The 10,105-nt window shown below is 43.3% G+C and overlaps 1 protein-coding gene and 1 long non-coding RNA gene across 2 annotated transcripts; both read right to left on the bottom strand.

Moving 5' to 3' along the window:
* Positions 1 to 622: 622 nt before the first annotated feature.
* On the bottom strand, positions 623 to 1,867 carry LOC148027140 (uncharacterized). The gene is made up of 2 exons (XR_015692793.1): positions 1,800 to 1,867; positions 623 to 1,571 (listed from the first exon to the last, which is right to left on the bottom strand). It is a non-coding gene; the product is annotated as an uncharacterized LOC148027140 (long non-coding RNA).
* A 5,015-nt stretch (positions 1,868 to 6,882) lies between these two features.
* On the bottom strand, positions 6,883 to 9,643 carry LOC148027139 (uncharacterized). The gene is made up of 2 exons (XM_087691679.1): positions 9,409 to 9,643; positions 6,883 to 9,221 (listed from the first exon to the last, which is right to left on the bottom strand). Exon 2 carries the CDS (start codon positions 9,185 to 9,187, stop codon positions 7,532 to 7,534), a length of 1,656 nt encoding a protein of 551 aa, XP_087547805.1. The 5' UTR covers positions 9,188 to 9,221; positions 9,409 to 9,643; the 3' UTR covers positions 6,883 to 7,531.
* Between the last annotated feature and the right edge of the window lie 462 nt (positions 9,644 to 10,105).

Below are 10,105 nucleotides of genomic sequence, written 5' to 3'. Positions count from 1 at the left end.
CGCTTCGAAGCGGCCTAGTGTTCTGTGCGCGCGACTTCGCTGCCTTGAAGCGGCCTAGTGTTCTGTGCGCGCAGAACGCTAGTACACATTAAATACACATATACATGTATATCTAAATTTATAAGATCACACAAATAAACATACACATATTAAACACACATATACATGTGTTTACATACAAGATCACACAAATAGACATCCATGTATTAAACACACATGCTTACATATGTGTATTTACAAAATCACACAAATAGATATGCACTTATTAAACACACATATACATGTGTTCACATACACATATATACATGTACATGTGCGTGCGTGTACACAACACATAAAAAGCATAAGGAAAACAAGATGTGAAAAAGAAAAAATGTATGATATGTATCATATCATACAAACACATGAGAGAGAGAGAGAGAGAGAGAGAGAGAGAGAGAGAGAGAGAAGGAAAAGAAAAAGAAGAGAAATATGACAAGAAAAGAAAGGAGAGAAAAGAGAGTGATATAATAATGTAATTGATTAGATATTAATAATTAATTATTCATAAATCAATTTACTATTAATAAGATATGTATGGTTATATTTCAATCGTATATATACCATTATATATTAATTATGAGAGAGAGAGAGAGAGAGCAAGGAGGAGAAGAAGTAAATCTCAATATAGTTATCAAATGTATAGCTTCATGTTCTGAAACATCGATGCGAAGTATGAAGAGAACGTGGGAGTGCCAAGAGAATCCAGGCACGGAGTGTGTAGTCCATTTGGAGAGAGGGAAACTAATCAGTGCGCGTGCCATCCATACGTGTGTTTTGTATGATTCCATAGCACATTCAGTTGTTGCTTCAGTTCTTGGGTTGGCTCTTCGACTGTTCATACCGCTTTTGTTGCTCATTCCCCCAAGTTTGCATGAGAGCCTTGGACAGCAGGCGGTCCGGTCGGTAGTGCGCAGTGCGCACACCGTTGAAGGTTGGCTTGGCTGTGATGACAAGCTCTTTTGCGTCAACCATGGAAAGAGGTGCTGACAGTGTTTCTTCACGTGCGGACGCAGCTTTTCCCTCCCACTTTTCTGTGGAAGGACGCACTGCAGAAAAAAGGAAAAGGTTCTCGATTCGTTGCCACGGTGACTCTGGTTGGCCGTTGAGATAGCGCATCAGGATTCTAAAAGACATATGGCGGGAGAATTCGAAGGTTCAGGATTCCAAACACACACACACAGCAGAACAGTGCTCTGAAGACCCTTCGTCTGCTAAAGACCCTCCATGAAATTTGCAGTCTCATTATCAAATACATGTCCAAGCATTAGTAAAGCCATGCTCAGCAACTCTCTGCTTGACTATTCTCTTTGGATTAGGCCATCACTGACGTTCTGATCGAACAAGGACACTATACTACAGGCAAACTATATCAACCATCCACCGCAGCCAGGCCCTTACAGGCCTAGCAATAGCTTGCTTAGCTCCATGTCTTTGGTTTAAGCAGAAGAGCTGCAGAGTGCAAATAACCCTTCCACTGTTCTGTCCTTCATATGCTTTCAGAAAGAGCGATACTTGGGGGTGTGTATGACCTGTGGCAAATTAATAACTGCTCAACGGTGAGATGGCTACACTCGTCATTACCTATTGCTGTTCTCATTTGCTCTGGCTTTTCTTTTTGCAGGAAAACAGAATGGCAGATGAGACCAAAAAATGTTCTGTTAGGGTATTCATGTAACTTGCTTTGTGACATATGACATCATGACCTAAGGCACACAAGAACAGGGTTAGAATCATTTTGAATTCGCCACACTCTATACCTGGTAGCATGTGACGAGATGGCTAGAGATAGTGCTGCTCTGCTGCTTGTTAGATGCTTGCATCACCTTAATTAAGTTGCGTATAGAGCACCAGTTGTCTGCTGAATCAAAGCCTGGTAGGGGCAGTAGCTTCTTCAGCAAGGAAGCTGTGAGATCTTAAGAAACTGCCAAAGGAGGGGAAAGTTGTTATAGTGTACATGAGGGTCAATCATCAGAAAAAGATGACATTGGCACAGTTCATATTTCATGGACTGATTCAATGTCGTCAACATGTGGGTTACAGTTTGAAGACTGAATAAAAGGGCATTGGTGCTTACTGGCATTATATCTTGGGCATCTTCTTTGTAGATCCAACCCACAACATGACTTCATCCCAAATAGTCTAGAGGCACCATCCCCCTGTTTTGGAAGTGAGTGGGGGAGCCCACTTTTAGCACCATCAAACCCTTCTTATTGCTTGGATTGCTTATGCGATCCTTTACCTTTCACATGGTTCACCATTAGTATGTGTCAAGCTTGTGTAACCAAGCATCTGCTTTTAAGAGTTGGGTTTTCAACACCCTCTGTTGAATATGGAGGGCAGGTAACTTGTCACAAAAAAGTTGCTGTTTGTGTTGAGTTCCTATGGACTTTCGACGTAATTATGACTAGGCAGTATGCAAAATGGGCTCTTGTGGGGAAGACCACCATCAGTTCATTTAAAAGTAATCACTTGCAGTTTCAAGGGTTGCTTACCCTGTACAAGATCGGTTTTTTCTCCAGTGACAAACCATGGGGATAAAATATGTATTGCTTATGTTTGGACTGAATATGCAAAATACATCAATCAGGAATTGCTACTACACAAGAATTTGGGAAGAGTTTTTGATAATGTTCAATCAAATTATGTTGTCGTGGCCATGCAGTTGGTGGGATTTGGACCTAAGATGCATAAACTTATTTGCAAAAGCTGCACCTTGAATCCTAGGCCATCCTGTGTGTCAAGGTTGCCCATTATCTGCCCTCTTGTATGCCATAGCCAGAAATGGTCCTGAGGAAAATCCATGCTGAACTGTACTATTGGATACCCTCAAGTCCCCACATGGCCCCCTAATGTGCATCCTTTGATCATTCAGGAGATCATCAATTCCATGTTTGATTTATCTTGCCCCTCTTCAGTGCAGCAAGGTCAATGCCGTGTTTGATTTTTCTTGGCCCTGTTCATGTTGTATTAAAAGCAGCTCAGTACTTTTTTATTCTGAGATGGCTCAATACTTTAATGGTGGATGTAAGGAAAACAGCCCGTGACTATATGACTGTATGCCCCTTAGGCTGCTTTCATAATGACAAGGTCTGTTCCATCGATTTTATGTCTGGGTTTGTATAGACACTTTTGCTGCCCACTTTTCTCCTTCCAAAAATCAATGGACTGATGTGGTGGCCCTTTGCCTAATCCATCGTGCTAATTTATTACATAGTGGCACCTTAGTTATTGGGCAATATTTTTTTGGTTGGCTTGATGGAAAGATCCCTGGTTACCTCTACACATCACGACTACTATCAGATTGGAAGTTAGTTATCTGTCTGCACTGAAATGGCCACCGACTAGCTCCTGCTTTTCACTGGGCATTGCATCTTAGTCCCCTTTGAACTAATTTCTTGTCTAGGAAGGGGACTTGGTCCAACAAGATGCCCAAAATGCCCTCACACCACCAGCTCACCTTCCCATAAAAGGGGACAAGTGGAAAGAGCAATATGTCGATATGTATGCAACTGTTCAGCTCAGAGAGCACCATCTAGAAACCTCACAAAATAAATTTGCTGCTTAAGAGGCAATTCAAAGCATCAAGCTGTCATAGGCGAGGCTCTTAAATTATTTGCCATGCACTAAGATGCCTTACAGAGGTAAGAGAACTGATAAACACTAGAGGAAATCAATTGACTGAAAGGGAGCTTGGGAGCATCCTCTCCTGTTATAAGGGCCATCATGTTGTCTGTTGTTCTGAATGGAACCACCATGGACCCAGCACTTTATAGCTTTTCTCCTACTCAAGTGAAATTCCTGCAGTGCTGGTTTGATAAGCTGTTTGGTTGCCTTCATCACTCACTAGTTAGGACAATGTGGACTGCATATGTGTGTGTGTGTGTGCAACGATGTGTCATCTGATCAAGCATGTTTTCCTGCTGTAACTTCTATTTGCCTTCATGTTGTGTTTTGCCGAGCATGTGGCTCTTCCTATGCTGATGTCATAAAATCTGTCCTACATTTTGTATATTATGCAAACTATCAACTGGTTCTGGTCTTTCTTAGAGCAAGGCCTCCCTTCCCTATAAGCGCACTTGCCACGCTTGTGACCAGCTAGCCTGCAGTCTGTAGTTTTTCAAGACATCAAAGGTTAACTTAGCACTGCCTGCTGTTTCAAAGCTTTTCCTTAAGCGTTCTAATTCAACTGCTATGATTGTGCATACTCAAGGAAAGGCAATACAAGCACAGAACATGCCTCATGGTAGAGATCTCTAATGCAATAATGCAATTACTGTATATAATGAAGTTGATAAAGATGGATGGCAGCCCCCTGTGACATGGCAAAGCAACTAGTCTGTAATCTCAATTGTTAACCATTGAACACAACCGCATTCACAATTAACATGCTTTTCAAAGCAGCTGAAAACATTTCATAAAGAGAGAATATTGCTCAAGACAAGAGACACCTGATTTTTATGAGCAACTCCACCCCCTTCTGTAAAAAGAACAAAACCAATCAATCAATCAATATAACATATTGGATGGCTGAGCTACTATGATTTCTCCAAAAACAAGCTCATTTTTTGTCAATAGAGTATCAACCAGATGTCAGATATCACCCCTTGACAGATTACAGACTGGTGGCTGTTCCACTTTCAAAGTTCTCTATGTTCGTGTTACCAAACTGTGTATGTGGAAAAGGGCACAATCAATCTGAGCCGTTGGAACACTCTACAGAAGTAGTCACCTCGCTTGCCTATAAGATTGTACCCATTCTTTGCAGAAGCAACTCAGCTTCAATCTCCATGGGAGTGAGATCTTTACCAGGCACAGGGTCTTCACACCCTATGGAAGCTCCTTCCTAGAAAAATTAGGGTTTACAGGTCTGTAAATAGGATTTAGAGACCTGCAAATTAGGCTTTCAACCTCAAAGATGGAGCTCAGAATTCAATGTTCATGTTTGTCCAAGATTCTTAAGATTCTAGAATCAAGCTTGATGTTTGACACTCGAGTGCAAGCTTGAGTATAGAGCATTTGGAGGTACTACTTCAAAAGATGTAAAAATCCCTGAGTGCCCTTTGTGTCCTTAGGCTTATTGCTAATTTGGAAAGAGCCTTACAATAAAACTCTAATGGCAGACCATTAGTGCAGCATTTCTGACTCGAGCTGTTCAAGGACCATGCCAAGCATACTTCTTGTTGAGAAAGAGGTTCAATGTGGTAGATAACATTATCTCCTTTAATGGTGCTGCTACCGTTGCCATGAACATACCAAATATAGTAACAGAAGCACAATTATCAAACAGGCAACCATTTTAAGAAAGTGCTGCTAGATTGGCAGAAAAAAGATTATTACCTTGTTGAAGAATATTCTTGGATACATAACATTAATTGCATCAACTTTCTGCATCATGTATCTAAATTCAGCGAATTCCCAGGGACCATACAAATCAGCTTTGCAGTTACAGACTGCAGTGACCTGAAAAGATGGTGCTGGAAAAACTTCCATAAAACATGGAAGATCAAACTCTCAGTAAAGTCGACTTTTGCTTTGGCAATGCACAGCAGGGGCACCTCAACAGGAGCCAAAAGAAAAATATCTTCCTCTTGCTCTCATTGCTCACTCCCTATTTGGGGCCGCTTGAAACCATCCTTTCCCTAGATAGATGTTTGCTGCCTCATGCATTTTGGATTCATAATTAGAAGTCTAAAAGAAAACACACGACAGCAGAAAATAACAGCTAACGCAAGTACAAGAGAGATCTAAAAAATGCACATTATACCAAACTGTGGTTGGTGACTCTGTCCACCCATGTGCTCCTACAAGTGATCTAGACAGATGCTGGGTGAAAGACAATGAGTGCAGAAATTGAGAGTGCTCTGCATGTCTATGTGAAGTGCTGGAGGTTGGTGAATCATAAATGCAGGTGGGCAGTCTTATTGGACTTTAACACCTCCATGGTGACCTAGTAATTAGTGCCTGCCTATACAGGCCTACATATCCTAATGAATCTTCTAGGACATATTCGCAGTACAACAAGGCAGGGCTCCTAGCAGGTTGGCCGCTTGATGTAATTTGGCTAGGGTGTCCACTCTTCCCACTTGACCAGATAAGCTATCTACCAAGTATTTGTTCTACTCGGCGGCTACCTTCCAATGTCTACATTGGGAACCCATCAATGTCCAACAGTGGGGGCCCTACAACAGTGGGCACTTGGATCAAAGCCAGGTGATCGAGATGTGGGCTTTTGAGTAACCTCCAACAAAAGCCTCAAAAGAAAGAAGCTGCTGCTGCATCAGTGGTCTATGGTTGTCATAGAGGGTTTGTTGTAGTACTGATCCCATCATTTTAGCTTTTCGGCCTACTTAGAATTGAGGTTCAAGAAGGCTGATTAAGAAAAGAATGGCCAGTTCCTTCCAGCTTCTGTGCAAATTATAGGATCAATATGAGAAGCACATCGGGGACAAAAAATTAGAGAATAATCTATTTTCCCTGACAAAATTTCTTTGTTGTCAGTACTCGCCTACTTGTCTGTACCTGATTTCTGTTGTCAGGTGCTCTATCATAAGTCTACTGATACTCACACGTGGCAATACATGTGTGACATATCACAGAATGCACAAGAGTCACAAGCTGGATAACATTAGCATAGGACTTGCACAGTCCCAATTTGCTTGCTAGCCACTCATTTGCCTTACGTACAGGATGCAATGGCCTCCTATTTTTCTCAACTCTCAACCTCAAACTAAATACTGTGTCCCCTGCCCTCCTATTGCATGATATATCATGCCAATGATTTTATCATCTATAGCTCTCTATAGCCCCCTTGTTGCAATATCAAAATCCCAAAGCCTCTCGATTTCCTGCCTGCAGTTTAAAGCCAACTTGTCACATAAAACAATCGTATTGTCCCACTTATTTTTTATTCCCTACATGCATTATCCTGCCACTAAAGTCGTCACAACAGGTAAAACCTTCATGCAGAACTTGAGGCACATCATGAGAGACTTAACTTCTGGGCTTGTGTGTTTATTGCACGTGCATTATTTTGCCAGTAGCATTATACAACACAAAAGGTAAAAGCCTTAAACCCTGTGATTCCTGCAATGAAAAACTCCATATTAGGATACTTGGAAGCCTCGTGAAGTCCTCTAAAATAACGTCAAAAGGAATTGGTGCCATATACAAATCACTGAAACACCAAGACGAAGCTTTCATTGCAAGAAGTTTATATTTTGTGAACACCATTTGTGGTACGCTTTTAATAGCCAAAAATCGCACAAATTCCCTCCTTGAGCAACAAGATTGCTACACAGATGGGTCTTTCATGTTTTAAACAGTCCTCTGAAACAATTTCCTTTCTAATCTGCTTACAAGTGACCGATTGCTTGCCAGTTGTTCTTGGCACATTACCTATATATATATATACAGAGCAGAAAAATGGAAGCTACCCCTCCAGTTCTTTTACCATGCTACTATCACGGTATTCTACCAATACTTCCCAAGTTCAAGACAACTTGCTTTTAAGCCTCCTCCTAGTTCTTTTCCTCCAGGGCTGAAGAACAGAATCAGAAAATTTAGAGGGCAAAACCTGAGATCTCCCTCGCATAGTCCGGATTATTGGATCGCCATCATCTTTCACTTCCAACGGAGCATCCACCTCAACAACAGTTTCTGTTGTTCCTGAAGACTGTGTTTTGCTAGCATCCTCTGTATCTTCTTCGGTCTCATCCTCTTTAGACTTAATTTCATCCTCCTTATCTGAAGGCGATTTCATTTTTCTTCCGGAATAGGAAGCCTCAGAAACTGTGTCTGCAGGCTTAATTTCCGGCTCCTTAACTGAAGGTGATTTCCTATTTCTACTAGAAGTAGAAACCTCGGAAATACTGTCTGAGATTTTGGATTTCAGATACTTTTGCAAGGATTGAAGAACACCCTCCGTTAAACCTGATTGCGAAGCCGTCAGGCCGCCTTGGTGGTCGAATTGAATCGGTGGGGGTCCTTCATTTGTAATGCGTGCCACCTTTGAAAGCCTTCCATTTTTAACGTGAGCCACCTTCGGGACTTCAATCTCTTGCGAACCATTCTCCCTCCTGCTGCCAAATGGAAGACGAGGGACAGGTTCAGATGCGAGACATGTACGGGGCACTGAGGGCTCAGCATTCTGCTTCTTGAATGCACTTCTTGCACGCCTGATGACTTTTCTCTTAACGATTGCAGAATTTCCATAAAAGGGCTGTGCTCTGGCAGATCTATTCCCACCAGCTCGGATGGCGAACTTGCTTTCCTCCACAGGGTCGGGAGTTTGATCGTCGACTTGGTTTCCAAAAACCACTATCGCAGCACTTACTAGCAGGTCGAGAGCGGCTGTGTCAATGGTGTCTTTCTCTTTCCATGTGTCAATGGTGTCTTTCTCTTTCCGCAGCCTCCCTTGCTTCTTGTAATTGCGCGGCTTGATGATCGGGTCAGCTGTCTGACGGTACTTGGCTTTCCGCAAGCCTTCCGCCTCCTCCTTGAAGGCCATCCTTCTCGAGACCTCAGTGCAGGGAGCCTCTTGGCTATCGAAGCTGTTCATGCGGGATAGCAATGGCGGAGTCGTGAGCAGAGGAGAAACCTTTATTTTTTTCCCTCCTCCTTTGTTGACAGTGTTGGTGGTCGAATAAGTTCCTGCGAGCAAGCTCCATTGACCGGCAGCAAAGCTCGCAAAATTCTTCTTCCTCTGATTGCTATTGGAAGCGCAAGGCCTTCTGCTCCCCTGGCGTTGGGAAGAGAATTCGCAATAGGCACTGCCAAGCGAAGCTTTCTCAGAGGCCACCGTCGTTGCGTGAGGCATTGCGAGGCAATGACGATCATCAGTATCTCCATCTCTCTCTTCTCCATCTTTATCATCGGTATCAGTCTCTTCTTCATCTTCTCTTTCCCCTTCTCCTCTTCCTTCTTCTTCTTCTTCTTCTTCTTCTTTTTGCGGCATAGGTTTTAATATCGCAGAAATGGAAAGCCTCGAGTGCTGCTGCTGCTGCAAAGAAGACGTTGATGATGACGAGGGATAAAGCCGGCTTCCACCTCCGTTTTCTTCCTGGCGATGGAGGTATGGAGCGAGCTGCATAGCGCTGCCGGGAGAGAGAAAATATCCAGGCAGCAATTTTCCATAATCTGTCTCCATAGCGTCGTCCAAAAGCTCGGCCGATTCTCCAAACCTGAAAGTGAAAGAAAGAGAAAGAGGAAACACACACACACGCACGCACAAAAATATAATCACAAGCCAATCTTTGCTGCTCTTTCTGCTTCTTCGAATGCTTGCGCCAACAGAGCAATTGGCGACGGGATCAATGAACATGAAAAGAACAACGAATACGAGGAAAATGCAGAGCTTGAATTGCGTACCGTATGCAAGATCCTTCTCCGTTAGCGCTTGTGTGTGTGTATTTGAACGATTTCTGCGGCAGAAAAGCTCACAGCGCCATGGGAGGATTCAAGGCGCAGGAGAAAGAAGACGGAAAGATGAATCTAAAGCCCTTGCAAGCAAGGAGCCATTGCTTCTCCACAATCAAACAACGAAGGCGAGTGTCCCTCTCTACACACCCACACACAAGGCATTCTTAATGCTAGAGTTGGGACTCCGGCTCACCTCTAGAACCAACACCTTCATCTTAAGGCTCCAACTTGACTCTAGTTTCTCTAGCCTTCCATAGTCCAAGATGCATCATGCTCATAAAACTAACTAGGCGCTCCGCGCCTAGACACGCCGGGGCGGGCACGATATTTGCAGAGGAGGGGCGGCGGGGGCTGGACGCGTGGCACCCGCCCCCGCATTCTCTTTTTTTTGTGGGGGAGGTGGGGGGCTGCCATGTGGCACCCGCCCCCCACCTCTCCTTAATTAATAGTATAGATGCTACATTGGGCATACCAGCTTCTACCCAAGTCTTCCTATTGCTTGGTGCTCGAGACTTGATTGGATGCATCGTGCATCAAGGGAACAACGCCAATATCTACTATGTTGCATTACACTCTTGGCACTCACAGATGGGATGCAATGTGCATCCTCCCAACAACACTGCTCCTATGCATGTTTCATTGGACT

This window comes from Lygodium microphyllum, chromosome 13 (assembly GCF_053477565.2).
Source record: "Lygodium microphyllum isolate KBCC chromosome 13, Lygodium_microphyllum_v1.1.10, whole genome shotgun sequence".
Lineage (NCBI taxonomy): Eukaryota > Viridiplantae > Streptophyta > Polypodiopsida > Schizaeales > Lygodiaceae > Lygodium > Lygodium microphyllum.
The sequence above is the reverse complement of the archived record's forward strand: the minus strand, read 5'-3'. Positions and strand labels throughout refer to the sequence as shown.

Bases quoted from the DNA above. Each gene is read 5' to 3' on its own strand.
- LOC148027139 (XM_087691679.1), bottom strand. From the start codon at position 9,187: ATGGAGACAGATTATGGAAAATTGCTGCCTGGATATTTTCTCTCTCCC.